The sequence below is a fragment of the Aulonocara stuartgranti genome, assembly GCF_965226115.1.
Source record: "Aulonocara stuartgranti genome assembly, chromosome: 7".
In the NCBI taxonomy this organism is placed as follows: Eukaryota; Metazoa; Chordata; class Actinopteri; order Cichliformes; family Cichlidae; genus Aulonocara; species Aulonocara stuartgranti.
This window is the reverse complement of record NC_138945.1, coordinates 52,850,761-52,877,053: the sequence shown is the minus strand read 5'-3', so window position 1 is coordinate 52,877,053 and position 26,293 is coordinate 52,850,761. Positions and strand designations below refer to the sequence as shown.

General features: G+C 41.5%; 2 protein-coding genes across 5 annotated transcripts in view; one reads left to right on the top strand and one right to left on the bottom strand.

Annotated features, from left to right (window-relative positions):
- The window catches only part of tasor2 (transcription activation suppressor family member 2), a 30,757-nt gene extending 28,516 nt beyond the window's left edge, over positions 1-2,241 (bottom strand). For all 3 annotated transcript variants that reach the window (XM_082538390.1, XM_082538391.1, XM_082538392.1), the window contains exons 1-4: positions 1,564-2,241; positions 1,114-1,262; positions 728-823; positions 565-637 (exon numbers count right to left, since the gene is read on the bottom strand). In XM_082538390.1, coding sequence (XP_082394516.1) covers positions 565-637; positions 728-823; positions 1,114-1,262; positions 1,564-1,597 — 352 coding nt within the window. In that variant the 5' untranslated portion in view covers positions 1,598-2,241. The remainder of the gene's footprint in view (positions 1-564; positions 638-727; positions 824-1,113; positions 1,263-1,563) is intronic.
- Positions 291-26,090, top strand: LOC309709658 (ankyrin repeat and SOCS box protein 13-like). Of its 2 annotated transcripts, XM_082538400.1 has the most exons (8): positions 294-389; positions 5,808-5,939; positions 16,458-19,724; positions 20,382-20,581; positions 20,704-20,854; positions 22,657-22,791; positions 24,990-25,181; positions 25,271-26,090. In XM_082538400.1, the coding sequence occupies exons 3-8, from the start codon at positions 19,682-19,684 to the stop codon at positions 25,417-25,419; spliced, it is 870 nt and encodes a 289-aa protein (XP_082394526.1). In that variant the 5' UTR covers positions 294-389; positions 5,808-5,939; positions 16,458-19,681; the 3' UTR covers positions 25,420-26,090. The 2 variants fall into 2 exon arrangements, with proteins under 2 accessions (XP_082394527.1, XP_082394526.1); XM_082538401.1 differs by lacking the exon at positions 5,808-5,939 and having other exon boundaries at positions 291-389.
- The last annotated feature ends 203 nt before the right edge of the window (positions 26,091-26,293 follow it).

Genomic DNA, 26,293 nt, shown 5'->3' with positions numbered 1-26,293 from the left:
ACAGTTCACTGCAAAACAGCTCCATAAAAACGGACTTTGACCAAAGTTTGCTCTTGATAACTGCTACTCTTTATCACAGTCCGTACTGAGCCCCGTGGGTGTCCCAGCAGCATTTTAAACTGGGAGTTTTAAGGCTAAACAGAGCTAACAAGAATACAACTCGCAGTGCAAAACAGAAAGAAATGCCACAGTCTTCCTTAAACACCAATATCCCGAAAACCTCATGTAATGTATAGTTTCTGTTTCACACATTCTTTCACTTTCATTTGTATACATTCGGGGCTTTAATTTGCTTTCACTTTCAAAACAAGGCAGCACTGGACAAACAACATGGACTATTATTAGCTTGATCTGCAAACATGAAGGACAACTTATATCTGGCCTTTAAGGTAAAATCCTGCTTATTAGTATTGTTATAGGTTTACAGCTAAGGAATTTATTAGAATAAGATTTTAACGTTGAGTTTTAACACATAGATATCATATGATATCAGGCTCAGACTGAGGGAGGGAAGGACACGGTGGAGGATAAAAAATACATGTGTATATATATATATATATATACCTTTAGAAGGATCTCCCAGAGTTGTACATGTGCTATTTCCAGTGAGCACACCGGTTTCTCGGAGTGCGTTAGCCTTTAAAACAAAAAAAAAAAGGAGCACGGTATGAGGATTCGGTTGATTGTGTGCGTTTTCTCAGCTGTGTCTGTGACCTCCAGTCTGTACCTTGTTGACATCGTCAAAGAGCAAAAAGCCATAGGACTCCTCTAGATCCTCGTCTGAATACCCAGCGTCTCTCCTTTTTGCTCGGAAGGCATTGTACTGATACAAAACAAATTTTAAAAAAAGAAATAAGGAAATCAGAATAAAGGCTGTGCTTCATGTAAGAGCAGTTCCTGTTTCAGGCATGAGAAATTTTACCCTTGTGGGATTTCTTATGAGCTCAAAAGAGGGGAAATCTTCAATATTATATGTATAAAAGAGAAACAAAACCCACCGCATGTGTATAAGATACCATCTGGTGGGGTTTAACGACCACGTGTTATTTAAATGTGGTTATACTGGGGCTATATAAAAATCTACTTAAATGCTGGGGAAAGACTTAGACTAACCTTTTCTTCCAAAGTTGGATTCTTTACCAAAACAGCAGACTTGTATCTGAAACACTGCTTCGACTCATCATACAAGTATGCACGTTGAAGTGGAGCCAAGATACTGTTTTTAAAGATGTCAGAAGAGTCTGGCACAGGTATCAAGACACCTAAAGAAAGTGGACAGAATGCAAACATGAGCGCAAAATCCACGAGAGACTGGAAAATTACAGGCAACTGCGGATTGGATTTCAACCAAGGGGAAAAAAACTCTCCGAGCTGTTTCTCAATCCTGGAACAGGCTGTCCCCATTGGATATCCTTATCTACGCATTTATTTTCAGTTTTAACACATAACATTAGCAGGTGTCGAGTAAAGCAGGAGAAAAATCTCCCACCACACGACTTTTTTTTTTTAAATCTTGAAGTGAAAGTCGTATAAGTGGTGCTGGTGGGGGAAAGGGCTCATCACCTTTACTCGAGGCACCACCATTCCCACTTTCCATTGCTTATGAAATCTGTCGGCCTCCCTTTTCCTTTCGCTGAAAACTGCTCTCCCCGGATTCAAACATCACAACTCGGTAATTAGATCCCATGTATCCCACGTCAGATAAACCTTTCAAAGTCACTCGAGCTCCTGTCGCCGCCGTTTCAATAGACATATTACACGAAAACCAGGAAGTTAGAAAATAGCTGTTTGTCCACAGCACGTAGAAGCAAAAATATCCACGTAGCTTCACGTTTATCGTTTCATAAACAACGCGTCTGTTTACTCATGAAAGCCCCTCAGTCCTCCACATGCCTCCTCGCGTGGGGACTCGGCGTTACTGTCGTCGGTTTCAAAAAGGAAACAGAAACCTATCGAGGCGAAGCATCCATCTTGAAAGTCTACACCGAACTGTGTTCGCAAGGCAGCTGCTGAAGCAATGCTGAAGCTAGTTTGCGCCTGCGGCTCACTTCTCCTGTGTGTGTGCGTGTCCGTTTTTTCCTGTCCCTTTCCCTCCTCCTCGCGAAGAAATACTGATTTATAACAACAAACAAGCTAACACCGTGGGGTTATATTTGAACGCTAACTCGTTATCAACTGGTTTGATGGGTTATATGGCTGATTGAACACCGTAACACGGTTTAGATAAACTACGGGAGGTGCGGGGGGGAGTTATGGAGATTAGTGCTAACACGTCTTTAGCACGTTCCCATGAAATTTGGTTTCCTGGAAAATCCTGTTTACCAAATGCACAGGCAAACTCACGGTAACTTAACTAATCGCTATAAAAACTAGTGGAAATGTGCAGCTGCCTGTTTAGTAAAAATAAATAAAATAAAGGGGGGGGGGGGGGGGGTCGTGTTCTGCATGACTTTATTTAAAAGGTTTTCTCTGTATAGACTGCTATGTTATGGTGGGCAGCTTCGCCTATATCGCTATCAAAGGTTACAGCACCTAACTAATAACCTGGTTTGAGTACCTACTTCATTGTGATTTTTTTTTTTTTTTTTTTTTTTTTACATGGAGTGGGACATTGCTCTAAGTCCATAGTTCACCCTTTGAGACACATGACAGCCTAGTTCCTCTGCACATCTGTTTGTTCCTCTCATTATGCTAAGAGCATGTGCAGTGCAAGTTAACACTGTGAGCTGAACAAAAACAAATATTTGATATGTTCCTTTATCTCGAAATAGCCTTTCTGCATACTGGACAAAGACACAGCTTCCTAGTTTGAAGAGTCAAGCCAGTGCAGACGTGCTTCGAACCTGCATTCTTTTTAATGGCCACCTGGGGTGATAGCTGTGGTTCCAAAAAGACTTAGACTATTCCAAATAACTTGGATCTTAGATGTCAGAACTCGGGAATGGCATCAATCCTGAGTTAGCGTATTCCAGAAAAAGTGAGAAAAAAAAACAGTATTTATTTTTCCAGATATCACAATAAATATGGCATAATACTTACTTATGGGCGACCGTGGCTCAGGGGGTTGGGAAGCGTATCTGTAACCGGAAGGTCGCCGGTTTGATCCCCGGGCTCTCTGTCCTGGTCGTTGTGTCCTTGGGCAAGACACTTTACCCTACCGCCTACTGGTGTTGGCCAGAGGGGCCGATGGCGCGATATGGCAGCCTCGCTTCTGTCAGTCTGCCCCAGGGCAGCTGTGGCTACCCTGGGGCAGACTCCACCAGTGTGTGAATGAATAGTGGCATTGTAAAGTGCTTTGGGTGCCTTGAAAAGCGCTATATAAATCCAATCCATTATATTATTACTTTTTACTTAAAAACACTGATGCATGGATAGAGCCTGGTTTTACAGTTTTGCTACTGTTTATGGCCCATGCTACCATGTTGGATTGTTAACGTCAGGTTCAAATTTTGGTTGGGAACTCAGAAATTCTGACTTCTCACATCTGACCATTGCAACATCTCCCTCTGTATAATCTGTAAATCTCTGAGCTTCTGTTCTGATATAGAATTAAAAAACAGTGTTAAACACTGATACGGCTTTACAGCTGTGTCTTCAGCCAACCTTTGGTTGCAGCAACACAACATGCCAGGTTGCAAAAATTGAGATATGCAGCACTGGCAGAAGTTGTGGCTTGTGACAGTGGATGCGACGCCAATCAAGTATGCACACAGGCCTAGAGGCCTATCTGTGACTTCTTCCTCTTTGTGTTTAACGGCGGTTGGCAACCAACGTAAAGGAGCATTACCGCCTCCTACTGTTCCGGAGTATGGGTCAGACTTACAGCTTAAGATAACCTTTATTAGTCCCACACGTGGGAAATTTGTTTTGTCACAGCAGGAAGTGGACAGTGCAAAAGTTATGAGGCAAAAATTAGAATACAATAAGAATAAATACAGTACACAACTGTACAGAATAGAATAAAATAAAATACTATATACAGTAGAATAAAATAAAATAAATATACAATAAGATAAAAATAGAATACAAATACAAATACTATATACAACTGAGTAAAAATACAACGATGACAGAAAGGATTATTGCACTTAGTATTATTGCATATGTATGGATGTGTGTGCTTGATCAGTTAAAGTCTTTATTATGGAGTCTGACAGCAGTGACTTACAATCTGTATCCAAAAAAACAATACAAAACCAAAAAAAAAAAGACCCTACACTCTTTCATAAACACCTATATCCTTCAGAAACCCCACCAGTTCCCTCACCTGTGCCCTACTACCCTCCAACACACAGATTAAATTCCTCAATTCCCCGCTCCTTCAATCTATTCTGCAGAACTTTCCTCTCCACATCATAACCCTTGCACCGCAGTATTACATGCTCTACCATCTCCTCCTCCTCCTGGCACACTCCACAAAGCCCTGTCTGATGTTCTCCCATCATCTGCCTCCAAACAATACCTTTTGCTTCAGATCCGCTGCTTTTAATTTCCATCTCAGTCCTAGTTAGTCAACGCTCCTTTTGCCAACCTATCCACCTTTTCATTTCCACTGATTCCTACATGAGCTGGCACCCAAAGAAACTGAATATTGCCACCACAACACCTTATTCTGCTTATAGTCTCCAGAATAGTATACAGCATACCCTGCCTTGTCTTCGAACAAAATGATTGTAGACTTGAAAGAACAGCTGCCGAGTCAGAACACACTACCACCTGCCTGATTTTTGAACACTCTACCCATTTCAATGCTACCAAAATTGCTACCATTTCAACCGTGTACACTGCCAGTCCATCCGGAGTGCGTCTGTTTATTTCAATATTTTTTGACGGAACTGCTATTCCAAACCCTGTAATTCCTGTATCTGGACTTTTAGCATCATCCGTGAACACATGAATACACTCAGGGTATTCATTCAAGCTGTGAAAATGAAATGCTGAAACAAGATCGACTCTTCCTTTCAATTTTCTCTTCAGATCCAGCAAGTACCAGTGCACAGGAGGGGTCTCCAGTAACCATGAAGGAACCACAGGGAACACTCCTGCAGGACATATTTTAAGTTCATACACTTGACACTCCTTAGCCCACTGATTCCCCACCTTTCCAAAATGATCCTTCTGACTTCTTCCATACTCCCAGAATTCCAAAAGTACCTCCTTTGTGGCATGTGCGTCACCATGACCACCAAGATGAACCCAGTAATTCACAGACACTTGCGTCCTCCTAAGATGCTGGACATTATGAACAATGCTGGGCATCCTCTGCACACGGCCATTAACAACCAGAAGAGTCTGTTCAGTGACAGGTTGCTTCTCCCAAAGACAAGAACTAACAGACTTAAAAACTCCTTTGTCCCACACGCCATCAAACTGTTTAACTCCTCTCTGGAGGGGAGAGGGAGGGGAAACAGGAGGACAAAGGAGGGGGGAACAACTAAGTTGTAGTGCCTCTTCACCTCACTGTGCAATACCTTTTGTGCAATACTTTTGTAAATAGTCAACGGTGCAATAGACTCAATACTTGAAATGTGCAATTCACTTGTATTTTTATTTTTATTCCTATTTATTCTATTTATCCCCTTCGTATATTTTATTTATATTGTCTCTGTATTTATATATATGTGTGTGTGTGTGTATATATATATATATATATAATATTCTGTAACTCTGTAACTTCTGTCGGTGCTGTGCTTTTTTGGAAATCGAATTTCCCAGAGGAACCCACCCGAGGGATTAATAAAGTTCTATCTAATCTAATCTAATCTAATCTAAAGATCTAGGGGCATTTCTCCCATCTCCACCTGTAGGGCACTGACTGGAGACGTTTTAAAAGCTCCACAGCACACTCCAAGGGCTTCCGATTGCAGAACATCCAAACATCTCAACACAGAAGGAGCTGCTGAACACCCATAATCGAAGACCGATCTAATTAATGCCTGGTAAAGTCTTTTCAAAGCAGAAGAGCTCGCTCCCCAACCCCTCCCAGCTACACACCTCATAACATTAATAACTTTTTTGCATTTGGTTTCAATCTGGTTAATATGCTCCCTCCCTTCATATCAGTCTTGAATCAAACACAACACCTAAGTACTTAAAAGAGCTCACTTTCCCAATTACCTTGTCATACAGTTTCAATGTCAAAGTCTCACTCACTTTTCTTTTGGTAAAGAACATCATTTTTGTTTTTTCCACTGAAAACCTGAATCCCCAGTCAAATCCCCACTCAACCACCAACAGCCTCCTGAACCTTGCCCACTAGGTGCTCAATATTTCTTCCTTTTTTTCCATAACATACCATCATTAGCAAACAAAGACCTCCTAATTCCCTCAGGAACATCAGAAAAAACATCATTGATCATTATAACAAAAAGCAGGGGACTAATCGCACTGCCCTGTGGCGTTCCATTCTCAACCGTGCACTGACTAGAAATTGTAGACCCAATTCGCACTTGGATCTTCGTACCAGATAAAAAGTCTTGGATCCAATTGAATGTCCTGCCACCAATACCCAACTTATGCAACTTGATTAAAAGCCCATCCCTCCACAACATATCATATGCCTTTTCTATGTCAAAAACACTGCCAAAACAGACTCTTTATTGGCCTGCGCTTTCCTAACAACATTCCCAAGTCTAATAATAGCATCAGTTGTGTTCCGAGCTGTCCTGAAACCACTTTGGTAATTGGCTAAAGCCCCTTTTCTTTCCAGCTCAAAGGACAGTCTTGCATTATCATACGTTCCATTAACTTGCACACATTTGATGTAAGAGCGATTGGTCTGTAGCTATCTGGTTTAGATGGATCCTTCCCAGGTTTTCTTATTGGCACAATAACAGCCTCCTTCCAAGTACTTGGGAGCTCACCCTTAATCCAAACTGTGTTAACCAAACACAGCAGTTTATTAAGCGCTTTCGTACCAAGGTTCTTCAAAATTAAATAACAATTTTGATCCTTTCCCGGGGCTGTGGGCTTCGTTTTTTGAAGTGCTCTCACCATTTCCTCCCGAGAAAACACTGCATCCAAACTACTGTCTATGTGTGCCTTTCTTACTAAATCCTCCAAATACCGTGTTTTAGTTTGGCACATTCTGTCTTTTCCCAACACTGATATGTTATCAGAGCTATGAATCTTAGCAAAAGTTTTCACCATAACCTCCACTTTTTCCTGAGCTGTTACAAAGTTCTGTTGGCCTGAAGATAGAACTGGGTAATCCCATTCCCATTCTTCTGACCATGCCCCAGACCTCCCCCACTGGAGTGGTTCTTCCTATTTTAGAACAGAACAACCTCCAACTGCTCCGCTTTGCTTGTCTCACTGTTCTTCTGACCACTGCCACTGCTTTTCTGTATGCAATCAGAGCTTGTTAAGGTTTCTTTGGAGAAATTTAAACGCCTTGTTTCTTTCCTTTACAGCAATTCGACATTCCTCTGTCCACCATGGCACCTAAGTCCTACTTTCCTTACCTTTACTGGTTGGGATTGAGGCCTTGGCGGCTACCATAAGTACTTCAATAAACTGATCATTCATTTGATCAACGCTACCAGACTCATCAACCTTGTCAATCGTTTCCTCACATAATTTTTGAAATTTTGTCCAGTCAGCCCTATGAAAACTCCACTTCTTATGCACCTCTCTTAGAGATACCTGTATCTTCCCTCCAACATCACAGAAAGCAGGATAATGGTCACTGCCTATGGTAGTGTCTGTTCTGATGGTCCACTGACTTATTCCTGCAAGGACAGTTGAGACTAGAGTTAAATCCAAAACTGACTCTGTTCCATTAACAACATTACATCTGGTCCCCCTACCATCATTCAGGCACACCAAATTGCATGTATCCATCAATTCCTCAATTACCTTACCATTTTTATCTGTGTGTGTGCCTTCCCATACTCTGCTATGGGCATTAAAATCCCCACACCAAATAACTCTACGACAGTCACTTCCTTCAATTGAACGAAGACACGGCAGCTCCAATCTGGCGCAAGGATTGTAGAAATTCACAATAAGATTTGGTTCATTCCTGTACCAAACGTCAATAGCAACATACTCCAAATCATTGCCTTTACCCAGGAGTCTATATGGAATGTCTTGTTTGACAAACGTTGCACACCCTCTCCCTCCACCACGGTCCCTGTCATTTCTTATTATCTTGTAACCATACAACACAAAATCCAAAGAAGATTTAAGCCAAGATTCCTGTACACAAATGACATCTGGTTTAACATCAAGTAGTTTGATGAAATGCTTCAACTCTTGGCCATTGACCTACAGACTCCTTGCATTCCATTGAAGAATAAGTACCACGATTACGTAAAAGAACATCATGTTTCCTGACTTGACTGATAATTGAGGTTGTTCCTCACTTCTTCCCATGTCAGTCCTACTAACCCCAAGTGGTTAATTGCCGCCTTAACAATGAGCTGAATTTTCTCCTGCTTAGATCTCACATCAGCTGTGGTGTTTATCACTCCTGCAATGAATGTAACCAATGCCATCTTATCAATAACCACACTATTTGTGTTGATCCGGGTAACTCTTTGATCCCGAGATGCACCCTGTCCTGGGTTGATGTTGACCTGTTCACTCACTCTCATCACCCTCACTGCTTCAGGATAGGAGATCTTCTTCTCCACCCTCACTTTTTGAATATGATTTTCTTGTTTCATTCTCTCACATCCAGCATACGCAACACTGTGACTCCCACCACAACTACAACACTTTGGTTGAACTCCATCTCCACATTTCCCATATTTGTGATCTCCACCACACTGAGCACATCTCCTCTTTTCCTTACAGTTTTTCGCTAGGTCTCCAAACCTTTGACAGTTAAAGCACCTCAGAGGTTTTAGGCATTGCTCCAACCAATTTTGCCAGCAGACGCCACTGCCATCCGTCCTCTCTCCTTGATCCACCTCCCCTACCAACAAAACACCCTCCAGCCCTCACAGTATCACAAGCTTTCAAAATCAATCTCACCTCCGCTCTTGCGACAACATTTCACCCACTCTATCTGTGACTTTCTGGCAGCACCCACTCATGAGGGAAGAATGAGTATTTCCCAACTGGCTGGAAGAAATCCTCCTTGTTAGCATATTGCTGTTGTCCCAGTTTGCATGGGAGTAACAGACGTGTCTACGGACACGTTGCAAACCAGTTGTGCCTTTTGAAACAAACTGGTGGCAGCACTGAGGAACAGCTTTTACTCTGAAGGTGAACCTTTTACATTTCTGGTTCGCGTTAAACTTTTCCACGTTTTACTATTACTGGACTAGTAGTTTTCGGGGGTTTTTTTTCTTCCAAATATTTGTAGTACATGAAAAACTAATGGCAACCACGGTTATGTTACTCTCTCATTTTGGGAAAACATGAATAATTTTGCCATTTGAAGTGCTAGAAAGTATATTGTCCAAAATATTGTCATGAGCTAATGATTTGTGATTGACAAGTCATTAGCCAATGCAATTTCAGTCTGATGTGCCCTTCTTCATAACATAGGGTTTCAAAACAACAAAATGGCAAAAATGCTCATCAAAAGGCTTCAAAACAAGACTTCACTAACCAGTTTGCAGCTGCAGAAGTAGCTGTCTTTTATAGATAAGATAAGATAAGATAAGATAGAACTTTATTAATCCCTCGGGTGGGTTCCTCTGGGAAATTCGACTTCCAAAAAGCACAGCAACGACCAAAGTTACAGTTACAGAATTGTTATATATACACACACACACACACACACACACACACACACACACACACACACACACACACACACACACACACACACACACACACACACACACACACACACATATGTAAATACAGAGACAAATATAAATAAAATATACAAAGGCAAGGCAAGGCAAGGCAAGTTTATTTGTATAGCACAATTCAACAACAAGGTGATTCAAAGTGCTTTACAGAGACATTAGAAACAAGAACAAATAAAAAGCATGATTTAAAATTGATTAAAACAAGCAAATAAACTAACTAACTAATTAATAAACAAACAAACAAACAACAGTATATAAAATCAAAACAGATAAAATCAGAGATAAAATCAGTAGTTAAATGTAAGTTTTGAAATTTAAGCTTAAAGTGTGGATTTGGTGCTTTATTGAAATGCAGCTGAGAACAGGTGAGTCTTCAACCTGGATTTAAATAAACTGAGTGTTTCAGCTGATCTGAGGCTTTCTGGGAGTTTGTTCCAGATATAAGGAGCATAAAAGCTGAATGCAGCTTCTCCGTGTCTGGTTCTGACTCTGGGAACTGATAAAAGACCGGATCCAGATGACCTGAGGGATCTGGATGGTTCATACTGGGTCAGGAGGTCACTGATGTATTTTGGTCCTAAACCATTCAGAGCTTTATAGGCCAGCATCAGAACTTTAAAGTCTATCCTCTGATGGACAGGCAGCCAGTGTAAGGACCTCAGAGCTGGACTGATGTGGTCCACTTTTTTGGTCTTAGTGAGGACTCGAGCAGCAGAGTTCTGAATGAGCTGTAGTTGTCTGACTGATTTTTTAGGTAGACCTGTAAAGATGCTGTTACAGTAATCAAGCCTACTAAAGATGAATGCATGGACTAGTTTTTCCAGGTCCTGTTGAGACATCAGATCTTTTATCCTTGAAATATTCTTGAGGTGATAGTAAGCTGACTTTGTTATTGTCTTAATGTGTTTTTCTAAGTTTAGGTCTGCATCCATCACTACACCCAAATTTCTCGCCTGGTTTGTGGTTTTTAGATGTATAGATTGAAGTTCTCTGGTGACCTGTAATCGTTTTTCTTTGGCGCCAAAGACTATTACCTCAGTTTTGTTTTTGTTTAGCTGGAGAAAATTGTGGCACAACCAGTCATTGATTTCCTCAATGCATTTACCAAGAGCCTGTACAGGGCCTCGGTCTCCTGGTGACATTGTGATATATATTTGTGTGTCATCTGCATAGCTGTGATAGTTTATTTTGTTGTTGTTTATAATCTGTGCCAGTGGGAGCATGTAGATGTTAAACAGAAGGGGTCCCAAGATGGAACCTTGGGGAACTCCACATGTGATACTTGTCTGCTCAGATGTGAAGTTACCTATTGATACAAAGTATTTCCTGTTTTCTAAGTATGTTTTGAACCAGTTTAGTACAGTTCCTGAAAGACCTGTCCAGTTCTCCAGTCGTTTGAGTAATATGTTGTGGTCAACTGTATCAAATGCTGCACTGAGATCCAGTAAAACTAAGACTGACATTTTTCCACTGTCTGTATTCAGACATATGTCATTAAACACTTTGGTCAGAGCGGTTTCAGTGCTGTGGTTCTGTCTAAAACCTGACTGGAAGGCATCGTAGCAATTATTCTGTTTTAAGAAGTAACTGAGCTGTTGAGAAACTGCTTTTTCAATGATCTTACTTAAAAACGGGAGATTTGAGATCGGCCTGTAGTTGTTCATTTGTGTCTTGTCAAGATTGTCCTTTTTCAGTATAGGTTTGATTACAGCAGTTTTTAGTGATTCTGGAAACACACCTGATAATAAAGAAAAGTTGACGATCTGTAACAGGTCTGACTCTAAAGTCTTTGAGACCTTTTTGAAAAAACTTGTTGGCAGGACATCTAAACAGCAGGAGGAGGAGTTCAGTTGACCTAAGATGTCCTCCAGGTCTTTGCTGTTAATAGGTTGAAACTGTTTCATGGTGTTTAAACAGTTTTTTGGTGGACATCCTGGATCTGCTGTTGATGTACCAATTGCTTGTCTAATTTTTTGGATTTTTTCAGTGAAGAATTTGGCAAAGTCATTGCAGGCCATGGTCGAATGAAGTTCAGCTGCCACTGACACAGGGGGGTTTGTTAGCCTGTCAACTGTAGAAAATAAGACCCGAGCATTATGGCTGTTTTTAGTGATGATGTCAGAGAAGTAGGACCTCCTTGCATTCCTCAGTTGTAAATTATAATTGTGAAGTTTCTCTTTATAAATGTCATAATGAACCTGGAGGTTTGTTTTTCTCCATCTGCGCTCAGCTTTCCTACACTCTCTTTTTTCATTTTTCACCAGTGTGGAGTTTCTCCATGGAGACTTTTTCCTTCCAGAGATAACCTTCACCTTAATGGGAGCAATAGTGTCCATTACATTTAACATGTTAGCATTGAAGCTATTGACGAGCTCATTGACTGACCCTCTGGACAGGTCAGGTGTTAATGGGAAGACCTGGTTAAAAATTGCACTACTGTGTTCAGTTATACACCGTTTTGTGATCACTGTTGTTGATATATTTGTGTGGGCTGAGATTTTACTTTCAAAGAAAACACAGTAATGATCAGACAGGCCCACATCAGACACAGTAACCTTTGAAATGCTCAGGCCCTTGGAGATCAGTAGGTCAAGAGTGTGTCCTCTATTATGTGTGGCCTCTGTTACATGCTGAGTCAGCCCAAAGTTGCCCAGAGTGTTGCTCAGATCTTTAGTCCCTTTGTCCTGAGGGTTGTCCACATGAATGTTAAAATCCCCAGCAATAATTACACAGTCAAAATCAACACAGATCACAGACAGCAGTTCACTGAGGTCATTAAAAAAGTCTGTGCAGTATTTGGGAGGCCTGTAAACATTAAGAAACACAACTTTGGATGGGGCCTTCAGCTGTAAAGCCACATATTCAAAAGACTGAAAACTTCCAGGAGATAGCTGCTTACATTGAAATGATTCATTAAATAAGACAGCAACCCCTCCTCCTCTCCTGCTCGCCCTGACCTCACTGATAAAACTGTAGTTAGGAGGGGTCGTCTCGATGAGAACAGCTCCACTGTTACTTTGGTCCAACCAAGTTTCAGTTAAAAACATAAAATCAAGGCTGTGCTCAGTGATTAAATCATTAATTAAAAATGTTTTCCCAGCTAGAGATCTAATGTTTAATAAAGCCAACTTAAGTGTTTTAGAGGTATTACTTGTCCCCTCGTGTTTGGGAGCAGTCTGTGGCACACAAGGTATGTTTACTATGTTTAAAGATCTTTTAGAGTGCAGCTCTCTGTGTTTTGACCAGGCCACATGTCTCCTGTCACCTAAAAGTACAGAAATTTTAAAACCTTCTAGTAAACAGGGTCCCAGCTTCTCCTGGGAAAAGTCATCACTGCCATAATCCTCACAGCCCGGACCCTTCACACATCACGCATCAGACTGCGGAGACAGGGCATGAAGAGGAACTAAGGGGGCGAGGCTGGGCAATGTGACTTCGATTGCTCTGTTGAGGGTGGGGCTCGATGGCGAACCTTTGGCCGCTCTGGTGGGGGGTTTATGGGGGACAAAAAGGGATTGGGACGGGGGGTAGATCTGAGCCCAGCATTGACCCGCTCCATCATCTCCTCAGTGAATTTCAGGTGTGGGGAGGAGGGAGAAAGGGAGGGGGAGGAGGGTGATGGCCTGTCAGGGGTTTGGGGGACTGGGGAAGGTCGTGGTCCCTTGTCCTGGTCGTTGGTGTTGTTGAGAGAGTTGGAGGCAAATAGGGACCCCTCTTCTTGCCTTATATGTCTCTCCTTTCTGAGGCTCTTCCTCAGATGCCATGGATGTCTCTCCTTTCTGAGGCTCTTCCCGGGTGGGGGCAAATGGAGCTCCTCCTCAAGGTTTCTGCTGGGCTTTGTCTGTTCTTGGAGTACTGTTTGTTCCTCTTTATGAGATAACTCCTCGTTTATCTCAGCCTTGGCACCAAGCACGGATGGATGACGTATGGAATAAAACAAGTTGGAGGTGAACAGTTTCACCCCTGACTTGTTAAAATTAAATCCATTTGCTTTGAACAGATGCCTGCGTTCCCAAAAAATATTAAAGTTGTCGATAAAATGCACTGAGTGGTCAGCACATGCTGATATAAGCCATTTATTCAGTGTAAACAACCTGCTGAATCTCTCGTCTCCTCCTCTGACCGGCGGTACAGGTCCACTGATGAATACAGCTGCATTCAGAGAGTTTGCAGTGTTTAATAATCCAGTAAAGTCCCGTTTCAGAACCTCCGACTGTTGTTTGGACACATCGTTTGACCCTGTATGCAGAACAATGTTTGTCACAGTTGGATATTCATCTGCAATTTGAAGAATTCTCTCCTTCAGGTTGTTGACCATATCGTTAGGATAAGGGGATAAATAGAATAAATAGGAATAAAAAATAAAAATACAAGTGAATTGCACATTTCAAGTATTGAGTCTATTGCACTGTTGACTATTAACAAAAGTATTGCACAAGGTATTGTACAGTGAGGTGAAGAGGCACTACAGCTTAGTTGTTCCCCCCTCCTTTGTCCTCCTGTTTCCCCTCCCTCTCCCCTCCAGAGAGGAGTTAAACAGTTTGATGGCGTGTGGGACAAAGGAGTTTTTAAGTCTGTTAGTTCTTGTCTTGGGGAGAAGCAACCTGTCACTGAACAGACTCTTCTGATTGTTTATGGCCGTGTGCAGAGGATGCCCAGCATTGTCCATAATGTCCAGCAGTTTCTTTAATGTCCTTTTCTCTGCCACTGTCACCAGAGTGTCCAGCTTCATGCCGACCACAGAGCTAGCCCTCCTGATCAGTTTCTCCAGCCTGGATGAGTCCTTCTTTGCTGTGCTGCTCCCCCAGCACACCACAGCATAGAAAAGTACTCCAGCAACCACCGACTGGTAAAACATCCTCAGGAGCTTCCTGCAGATGTTAAAAGACCTCAGCCTCCTGAGGAAGTACAGTCGGCTTTGGGCTTTTTTATACAGGTGCTCTGTGTTGAATGACCAGTCCAGTTTATTGTCCACCCACAGCCCGAGGTACTTGTACTTGTTGACCACCTCCACCTCCTCCCCCTCTATCTGAACCGGCAGTGGACCTTCTCTGGACCTCCCGAAGTCCACAACCAGTTCCTTAGTCTTTGAGGTGTTGAGTTGCAGGTGGTTTGTGTGACTCCATGCGACAAAGTTCCTCACCAGACTTCTGTACTCCTCTTCCTGATCATCCCAGATACACCCCATGATGGCCGTGTCATCTGCAAACTTCTGAATATGGCATAATTCAGAGTTGTAGCAGAAGTCAGAGGTGTACAGGGTGAAGAGAAGAGGGGACAGCACAGTTCCCTGTGGTGCTCCTGTGCTGCTGACCACAGTGTCAGACGTGATGTCCTTCAGCCTGACGTACTGTGGTCTGTCGGTGAGGTAGTCGGAGATCCAAGCCACCAGGCAGGGGTCCACCTCCATCCTGTTCAGTTTTTCCTGAAGCATACAGGGCCGGATGGTATTAAAGGCACTGGAAAAGTCAAGAAACAGTATCCTGACCGTGCCTTTTCCCCCATCCAGGTGTGAGTGGGCTCTGTGTAGGAGGTACAGGATGGCATCCTCCACTCCGACACCCGCCTTGTATGCAAACTGTAGTGGGTCCTGGGCATGTTGTACCTGTGGTCGGAGGAAGTTGAGGAAGAGCCGCTCTAGAGTCTTCATAAGATGTGACGTCAGTGCCACCGGTCGGAAGTCATTCAGCTCATTGGGCCGGTTCCTTTTAGGGACCAGGACGATGCAGGATGTCTTCCATAGGGCGGGCACTCTCCCCAGTCGCAGACTGAGGTTGAAGACTCGTTGTAGCGGCTCCCCAAGTTCAGCAGCACACGCCTTAAGCATCCTAGGACACACCTTGTCTGGGCCTGCTGCCTTTCTGGGGCGAAGCTTCCTCAGTTGCCTCCTGACCTGATCCACTGTGACACTGGGAGATGTTTGGGAGGAGGGGAGGGGGGGAGATGTCTTGCTGCTGAGAGAGGGATATTGCCTATGATCAACTTATAAGCAAAGACTGATCTGAGCTGCTAGCCAATATAATAACCAGACTATAAAATAAGTGTGTAAATGGGTTTTTACACAGAAAGCAATTTGGTTGCCATGCATCACTTTGTCACAGAGGCTTCATTGCTAGTGGGCATTCAAGACTTTGGTTGCCTAGCCCTCTATTTTATTTACCACCGTGTCATATGACAACCTACATAGTATAACATTAGACCCTAGAAGTAGGCAGATGTTGCAAAAGCTTCATTGTTAGATACTGAATATAAAAAGCAGAGAAGCTGTATTAACCAGATGGAAACTTCCAAAGCTAAAATATGAAGCTAATGTTAAAATGGCCAAAGCTACAGTTCTTTTTGACCACTAGCTTGCTAGCTTCTCATACGTACAGAATCTCTACTGTAGTGCTGACATTACTACAGAAATACCTCTTTACAGCCTGATACAAGCACAGTTTTGGTCTCTGTACCTCATTTTCCCATATTGAAAATGTGAATTTTTGGTGATTCTTGATCTTGGGCTTAGAGTTTCTAGTCAAGCTACTGTTGACTGCAAATGTTTAAATGTTTAAAAAAAAAGTCTTTAAGAATAATCTTCCCCCACGTTGCAACATTTGTGATTCAAGGGTTCTACAGGAAATAAACAGTCATATTTACTTCCTCTCTTGTGTTGATTTATTTTTTGTGTTCTGCTTGTCTTCTTAGACATGACAAATGGCTTGAAAGCGGCCAGCAAATGCAGAGCTATGGCTAGAGATGTGCAGAAAAGCATCTATGCACGTTTTTCCAGGTAAGTAACCATGACGGAATCTACATGCTACAAGGAACAAACAGAAGCTTCATGATGAACCCAGCCTGTGAGTGGATAGGAGAATGACACAATTGGAGAGGCTATGCCTTTGTTATGACTGTCACTTGTACCTTGTTTAGCTAAGCTAATTGTGGAATGACAAATAAAGAAATGCTTGAAACACAGTATAAAAGCTGACCTCCAAGATCAAGATGGACTGGTATCTGATTACAGCACTCTGTAAAGGTAAGTGGCTTCTATAGCCAGAAACCATAACTTTGGAAAAACAGACCGTAACAAAGTCAAAAGATATTAAATATATATTGACAAATAACAATGCTTCTAGAAGAAAATTGTTTGGATAGATGAAACAAAATGAGAATCTTTTGATAAGTGAAATTACGTTTTTGCTCACAGAAAATAATAAAGTAAAAATAAATGCACAGCATGGAGATGAAGAAAAGAAGAGTGATATTAGAAGTGTATCAGCTCGTTCTGAAGAAAGACATGCAGTGTCATAATCACAGGACATGGTTGCACAAACAGGATAATGACATGCATCTAAAAACAGACATGAAATAAGCAGAATCTCACAGGCATTTGGCAGATGTGATCCATTAAGCCTGAGAGGAGGTGACAAGTGTTCTGAAGAAGACTCACACGATGGTGAGAAGTGTACATGTCTGATAAACGGCTTCAAAACACACTGCTGTGTGGTCGCTGATTGATGCTTATGGTTTGCTTGTTTAAGGAACAACAAGCGCTGACAAACATACACTGCCACAATGTGTGTGTGTGCTCATGGTCTTAAAGAAGACAAGAACTGGAGGCCTTGTCATTGCAAGCTGATATAATGTTGCTTCTCCGTCACATCATCATTCATGTTGGTTGGTGAATGATTGCAGTGTCATTGCATTGTCTGGCAATGGTAAACACAAACACTGATAGCTAATTTGTAATTCCATTTATATTACAATAGAAGCTCTGCCGTTAGATATAAAGTGCAAGTATGAGAAGCTAGCAAGCGTGCTCACTTCAGCAAAAATCTTTCCAACACAGTTCACCTGGAGTCAGATCTTTTATTTCTTCAAATTTTGTTGATAATTTTTGTTTAACCTTGAATGCTTAAGGCCAAAAATCTTACATGTTGCACCTTGACTACAACCTCCTGTGTAAAAGATTTGCAAGGCTTAGTTGTTAATGCTCAACCCAGCAGCCTACAGCAAACGAGGACACGCAGAAGGTTGGTGTGACAGAAGACGATGCTGGGGATCCGATAGGATCGAGAGAGATGAAAGCTGAAAGAGGAAGTTTAATTTTTAATGCTTCATGAGGGTGTCTCCAGAAAAACAAACAAACAAACAAACAAAAAAACTAAAATCTAAAAACATTGGTTAAATGACTTTTCCCTTTCCATTGAGGGGAAGTGGTAACTGGGTGGCTAATGGTTAGTCCTGTGGCCATACAAATAGCTACCAGAATGAACTCACCAATAACCACTGTTACCATGGATCATGAAATAGGGTGGAATCCATCCCACAGTTAACCTGTTTACTTAACCTTATCTAACCTAGGAGTTGCAATTGAAATATAAAATAGCACTTAAGTGACATCATGAGTTAATGTGTCATGCTAGCTAAAGCTCGCCAAGCTAGCTCTAAACAGGCACATGCCATAACCAAATGAATAAAAAACAGTTCTTTACATACCACATTATTGACAGCGATGTAAACCTTTTTTATTTGCTGGTTAAAGTCATTAGATAAAGTAGAGAAACTGAAAAAGGAAGCTAACATGGAAGTGTGAAAAACTGGGGTTGACTCCAGAAGTGATGTGATTCACGCTATGTTAATACACCAATTTTTAAAGGATTACAAAACATGTTTACACTTTAGTACAAAAAACAATTTACACATTTTTATAAGTCATCCAACAGGATAATGGATTGACAGGTGTCATGTTATGATGTAAACAGATATTAGTCTCGTGTTTGTAAACTGTTTCTTACTTTTAAGAAACCCCTGATTAGACACAGTGTCAGCCAAAAGTTTCCTGGATGAGGAACCGAGGCAGAACAGTACACTGTATATTAACAATTTGTGCATTAGACACAGTTCAATAAATTGCATTTTTTGGGATACAGTGTGTGGAGAGATATTTGCAGACAGTGACACTAAGATGACAAACATCTGAAATATGGGAAAGTCTGGTGGTTCCTGATTGCATTATTGCTTTTGTGCTCAGCCGGTGTTGTGCCAAAAAGTGATTTCCAATGTTTCCGTGTTTTGTTTTGTTTTAAATCTTTGCTTATCGGCTGTAGTCAACAGGAGTTGTGAAGGGGTTGTATAAAAAAAGAAGGTAAAGGAATTATATGTTTTTTGTTCTCTGTGTTCTACATTATAGTCAGTCAAAAGCTACAATCAAAAAAAAAAAAATGATTGCAGCTTCTACAATGTGTCAGGAATGTTCTTTCTGGCTCAAAATGACTCATACGACTCATAAGTATCTCATAAGATACATTTGACACAATATAGATCAACATTTTAAATATTTACGGATTCTTTGTTTTTTGTTTTGTTTTTTGGCAAAAACCAGAGTACACTTTCTATCACGACACTGGGATTTGGTCTACATCTTTGGTGGACTTTTTCATGTTGCATCACAAGTAGCAACTTCTGCTTCCAAAAATGAAAAATACCAAGGCTTCAAAATAGGTCCAAAACCCATTGCTCTGTCCGTCTTTTATATACAGTCTATGCTTTGAATCCACAAAATGGATTTTAAAAATGTGCTACACAAATAAATACATATGTCCTATTATTCTGCATTACTAAAGAACCACAACATATACAATATATATTTATTTTTATATATACATATATAAATGTGTGTGTGTGTGTCCTTTATTATTTTCATTTATCTGTAATAATCATAACCCTTCGCCTACATATCCCAGAATTCCCCGGCGTTGTTTATTTAGGCGAAACCTCAGCTGCTCAGACTCTGCACAGGGTTGCACGGTGTGTGTGGTAGTACTCGTAGTAATGCAGTCCTTTCGATTTTTGTTGCTTTGCTTCAAAATGAAAACCATGCTCGGCTAAATCTGCGTTGCTGAGAGAGACAAAAACAGGAACATGAAATGGAGATCACACGGGCCAGACCGTCCTTGTATGGAGAAATCGGTAAGTAGCTTAGAGTTGGTGACTAACAGTAACCGAGACAGCCGTTTCAATAAGGAGTCTGGCGGTTATTTTCCCGATGATGCCAGCAGATCCTAGATTTATTAGCTTTTCATTGCCCTCCTTTCATCTTTCTTTGACGATACTGATTAAGGCTAGCCTTAAGCCAACATGGTATCTTAAACTGGTTGACGTTCGTCTGAGAGCATGACGTCGCGCTTTAAGCTCGTTGCTGAAACCAGCAGGCATTGAACTGCCTGTTGTGCAACTAGTTCAGCAGTGGATCCATTATAACGCACACCTCACACCATGTAAGACAAATACATGTGCTATTCAGGTGGGTTGGGCCCTGCTGCACACGTGCAGAGCACTAGTGTCATTTGTGTTTAGGTTGTGCGAAACCACTTTCTCCCACTTTGTCATGTTCCCAAACCTCTTCTCCTTTCTGCGCATTTGTCATCCCTTTATGTTATTTAATGGGTAACTCTATACAAAGTTGTCTTGACATGGGATTAAGAGCTGCATGTTTTATGAGGAGAAGAAACACTCTGGCTTTTCTTTTAGAAAGAAGTAGTATAAACGCTCATACATCCCCTCAACCCCCTTCCCTTGACTGTGAATAGATGCTCTTAGGTTTTGTTTGGTTTCACATCTTTGCAGCACACGGCCTTGGATTCTGGACAGACCGGTCAGCAGTGCACGAGGCTGCTGCACAAGGCAGGGCCTTCCAGTTGCAGCAGCTGATCGAGGGAGGTGCCGCAGTTAACATAGTGGCTGTGGACTCCATCACCCCCCTGCACGAGGCCTGTATACAGGGACAGGCCCAGTGTGTTAGACTGCTGCTGGATGCTGGCGCACAGGTGAGGAGGTTTTGTGGTGCTACCTGACTTCGGCACGTCACTAGAGAATCAAGCACAGTTGGTGGCTTAGGTGGTAGCTCAACATGGTGCATGTGTGCTGTCATTACGGCCCTGTCCTTCAGGTGGATGCTCGTAACATCGATGGTAGCACGCCGCTGTGTGATGCGTGTGCAGCTGGAAGTCTAGATTGCGTCAAGCTGCTGCTGGAGTATGGAGCAACTGTAAATCCTCCCCTGTTCACCTTCTCACCTCTTCATGAAGCCTGCATGGGAGGTGTGTGTTTTCCAACACAACATTGTGCATAATCATATTTTAAGCCATGTCAGTTGATTAAAATACACTATACTGCCAAATGTATTCAGTCACCCTTCAAAATCATTGAATTCAGGTGTTCCAATCACTTTCGTGGTCATAGGTGTATAAAATCAAGAAGCTAGGCATGCAGACTGCTTCTATAAACATTTGTGAAAGAATGGGTCACTCTCAGGAGCTCAGTGAATTTGAGTGTAGCACCCTGATAGGATGCCACCTGTGCAACAAGTCCAATCGTGAAATATCCTCGCTACCAAACATTCAGCAGTCAACTGTAGTGGTATAATAAATAAGTGGAAGCAACTCAGCCACAAAGTGGTAAGGCCCGTAAAAATCGCAGAGCAGGGTCAGCGGATGCTGAAGCGCATAGTGTGCAGAGGTCGGCAACTTTCTGCAGAGTCAGTCGCTATAGACCTCCAAATTTCATGTGTTCTTCAGATTAGCTCAAGAACATGGTGTAGAGAGCTTCATGCAATGGTTTTCGACCCCAGTTGGGTGTCGGCCCTACCTGTTGCGACATGACTGCGCACCAGTGCGCAAAGCAAGGTCCATAAAGACATGAATGAGCCAGTTTGGCGTGGAAGAACTTGACTGGTCTGTACAGAGTCCTGACCTCAACATGATAAAAGGCATTTGGGAAGAATTCGAGTGGAGACAGTGAGCCAGGCTTCATGTGTCTCTCACAAATGCACTTCTGGAAGAATGGTCAAAAGTTCCCATAGACACCTAAACCTTATGGAAAGCTTTCCCAGAAGACTTGAATGGTTATAGCTGCAAAGGGTGGGCTGACATTATATTAAACCCCATGGATTAGGAACGGGATGTAACTCGAATTCAAATTGGGTGTGAAGGCAGATGAGCCAACACTTTTGGCAAGATGGTCTCTCTAGTGGAGAAACAGTGCAGCTGTATTGTAACAGAGACCTTTATGGCTCCGGTGGTGAATACAATGGGAATCAGTGTACTTAAAGCTGTAGCTCCACCTGCACAAATCCTCTCCATTGTATTTAAAACAAAAAACTAGACGAGCAGGTTCACCGACTCTCGCTGACCAGTGTTAAGACAGACGGTGATTGTGGGCGCAGCTTTGCAATGATGTAAATGTCTACGTGACTGAAACTGCATCCAGGGCGTGGGGCTTGGTGCTTGGTTTGTGACATACTCGTTTTACAATAATGACTACAAAAGTGACACAGAGATGTTTGTTTATTTATTTTTTTGTTCTTGTGGAATTTACTATGTTCCCGGTCCATCTGTCATAGAATCACCAAAGCTTCAGATAGCACACCACACAGCCCAAGTCAAAAAGATAACCGTATGCATGCACAGCTTCACCTGTTAAAGATATATAGTTCATATGGATCGGAATGACTGGAACATGTAGGACAAAATTATTTGGAAAGCAGTCCTGGGAAAAAAGTCTTTGTGCCGACCTTCAGGTTCTCTGTAGAAAGATGGAAGGATGCAGAACAAACCACTTACAGACTGTCACCTTGAGTTTCACAACTATTTTCAGCTTAATATTTATAAGAAAAAAGTTCTTAAAGTCCAGCTGTGATTCTCTTAATGGCATTACACATGGTTACAAATGCATTGAGAGGGACACCGAAAAGGACTAATTCTTCTGATACTAATAATTATTGCTGCCAAAAATTCCAAATGTACCTACCTGCATCGCCAACATTTGCTCAACTGCAGAACTTTTTAGGTTTATACAACTGGAATTAGTTATTTTCTGTGTTTGTTTTTTTTGTAAATATCAGGGAATTCAGATTGTGTTCAGCTCATGATCAATCAAGGAGCTCACATGGAGGCCCATGACTGCCACTATGGGACACCGCTCCATGTAGCCTGTGCCAGGCAACATTATGACTGCGCCAAAGTTCTCCTCAACGCAGGTGAGTCCAGAAGCCTGTACCACAAAGCAGGATTTGAGCTTTTCAGGGAAATTTCAGGGTGGTTCACTTATTACCAGGTTATATCGCCATGCTAACTTAACCTGTGAACCTGAATTCTCTGAGAATAGCATCACATTAGTGGAAGATTCATCAATCAGACCTGTGTGCTCATATAGTAGGAGGGTCTAAATTTTGTAATTTTTACTTTATTTTATGGTATATCTTTTTTTGTTTCCCTGATGGATTCACAAAATCTATAATGAGTATAGATTATTGAATCCAACTTTATTTCTTGACATTTTTCCAGTTATTTTTAAGGTTCTGTAGCTTTAGCAGTAATCTGTCGTTCTACAACAGAGCACCTCTTTGTACTTATGGACTTTATATCACATTTGCACAGATTAAGCCAGTGTTTGGATTCTATTTTTATATTTATTCTTTACTCGCAGACCATTAAACACCACTGGGACTGCAACTCTCTCTTACACATTAGTTTAATGAAATTCGTTAATGTGACTAAGTCTTGGGCTATTCCTTATTTCTTTATATTTTTCTGCCAATTAGGCGGATATTCTTGTACTATCTCTTTGTAAAGTGGTCTTAAACAATAGTTCTCCAGGCTTGCCAAAGACCTTTCAAAGTGTTTCTTTGGATATTGGTTGCTTTTTCACTCATATTCAGCCCAGTCCTTGTGTCTGACCTTTTTTATGGGAATATTTTCTTGCTTAAACCACTGAACACTATGAATCATTCAAGCGTAAAAAAGACGAAACAGTGTCCAGTTAGCCCTGAAAACTTTGGTATCTTTAAGGACTTTGTTACTGGCACATTGTTGGGTAAAACGAATCTGTGTCAAATGCTAAAGATAAAAGTTTGACAGACATAATATAGTATTTCGGATGTGAGAGATGCATCTGGCCTTTCAGGTGATCAATTTTTTCAAATTGGGGGCAACAAGTCTTATGGAGTGATAATTCCAAATTGGTAATTTTTGGTTTGAATCATGAACATATACAGAGGAGGTCAGGAGAGAGGCATGACAGTGTCTACAACCATCTGTAAAACACGGTGGAGGCTGTGTCACGGTTTGGGTTTGCATTTCAGCCAGTGTTGTTGGAGATTGTTTTGAACTTGATGGATTTATCAATGCAATAAATTACCATCAGATTTTTAGCTCACACAGCTACTTTGTTTGCTCTTGATGTATTATTACTTTAGTATAGTTGCCTCTCTGTAAAAATGAGCTGACTGGCTGCCTGTCCATAACAAGGTTCGTGTGACTGCATATCTTGTCGATATTAAGATTAAGCGAATTCAAATCACTGAAAAGGATCTCTGGCGTTTCCTCTGCGCACCACGGCTAATGAAATTTACAGTTATGATGTACTATTCAGTCATCATGGATTAGAGATAATTTAGTGTGATATGCTGTCTTATCTGTGCTTCTTTAAAAAAAGAAAAGGACTAATAAGCTGTTTTTAGAGCAGAAACAAAACATGCTGCATTACTTAGTAATGACAGCATTATTATAACCATGATATCATGGCTTGTTCCATAATAAAATCTCTTGTACATGGCATGTATGTAACTCTCAGTCTAAAACTTAAAATGGCATGGCATGCAGGGTACCGGCATTTTTAAACTTTTTCTGAATAAGACGAAAAATAATTTTCTGTACAGTCAAGTTTTACCTTCACAGCTTAACCACAAACAGGACACGTATTTCTAAACATCTAAACACAGGAAGTTGACTTCTCTTCATTGTTATGCGTAGCACTTTAGACTTTGAGCGTGGACCTCGTCTTTCAGTATCCTCTATTAATAATTGTATCAGTGGATCCATCCACAGTTTCACTGTTCCAACGTCTGTCAGTAGTAGCAGCTACAAGCATACCCCACTGGATCTGAAGCTTCCTCTCTTATCTGTACAGAGAGCTAGCTCAGTCGGTTTTTTTTATAATACATTTAGGCTAAAAAGGTCAGCAAACAGCATTGATAGTAATGGACTTACTGAAAAGGACCTGCAGCCATTACCAGGATATATGTATATAATATATTTTTTTACTGTAATATTTGGTGTCAAATATATTTCTTGCTTTATAAAGTGATTATGATGTTTATAATTTCTATTAAAAACACAACCTTGGGCATCAGCAGCGCTTTCCTCTCTCTTAGAAGTTTGTTTTCCTTTTTGAAAGGGGCAAACGTGAATGCTGCCAAGCTCCACGAGACAGCTCTTCATCACGCAGCCAAGGCAAAAAACACAGATTTGATTGAGTTGCTTGTGGAGTTTGGGGGGAATGTGTACGCCACGGATAACCTGAACAAGAAACCTATCCACTACACCACTCTGGGATCCCCATCGTATCTCTGCCTCGAGTTCTTTGAGAGTGAGTATCCACCTAGAGTACATCCTGTTTATTTTAGTCCATCAAGAACACTAGTGACGCATAACTTGAGATGGCTTTTTCTGTCTTAGAATACCCCCTGAGTTTACAGCAGATCAGCAGGGTGGCAGTGAGGAGGATTCTCGGCACAAGAGCGCATAAAGTTGTTTCTAGGCTGGACTTGCCTAATCGTATCATAAGCTTCCTGTCTTACATTCCGGCTCCAGTCATTGAAATTTAATCGCTGGTTGCAACGGCTGTTCCTGTGGCCCTTTCTTCTGAAAATCATGTGACAGGATGTTTGAGCTGACAGTGATACCACACATTTCCCAAACTAGATGGGTGTATAGATTTTTATTTTATTTTATTTTTTTCAGTTAAATACAATGACTTTTTGTCTAAGCAAACTGAAAATGGGATTTTTTTTTTTTTAAGGTCATAGCTACAGCAACAAATTATTCTGACAAACGGAAAGAAAACCCTGCAGTATTTAGCCTTGACGTTTGACGTAGTTGGCAAACCTTAGCCTCTGCATCAAATGAATGTTAGGTCAAATGTTTTGTTTTTTTGTTTTTTTTTAATGCCCTTTTCCTCTAATTTGCCCCACCCAATACCGAGAAAAATCTCCGCACCTTCTAGTGTTTAGGGCTTTGTTCCTTGGTAGGTTGTGCACAATTTAGGCAAGCAGTTTGCTGCTCTGTGCGAAGACCGAAAGATTAATTTTTGCCTTTTAAGGCCATGCACAGCAAGTGTCAACCTTACACAGGGGGTTTCCATATTTTAGATGTCCTTTGAGAACTGTGGTGGTGTGTGCCGACTTGTCTGGCACATTCCCGGTGTGTATTTGTTGCAACAGGCCAAGTTCCACCTTTTAATATCCATTATTAGTAGTTTTGAATTCATGTACTCTCCCCCCCCCCCCCCCCCCAACCCCCACCCCCACCCCATACTGATACCAAGTCCTGAATTGGTATCAGTATCGGAGCGCACCTGTGTGTATTCAGAGGCTTTGGGAGCACCACTCATCATTTCACATTTCTTGGAATAATTTGTGTTGATATAACACCGTTTGCTTTGTGGAGTTTGAGATGACAAGGAAATACTTGTCTTGTGTC

What these genes read in the sequence shown, in the direction of transcription:
- LOC309709658 (XM_082538401.1), top strand. Translation starts at nt 19,682, where the DNA reads ATGGAGATCACACGGGCCAGACCGTCCTTGTATGGAGAAATCG. An exon ending in GTCCTTGTATGGAGAAATCG is followed by an intron (nt 19,725 to 20,381) that starts GTAAGTAGCTTA and finishes ACATCTTTGCAG; the next exon opens with CACACGGCCTTGGATTCTGG. An exon ending in TGCTGGATGCTGGCGCACAG is followed by an intron (nt 20,582 to 20,703) that starts GTGAGGAGGTTT and finishes CCTGTCCTTCAG; the next exon opens with GTGGATGCTCGTAACATCGA.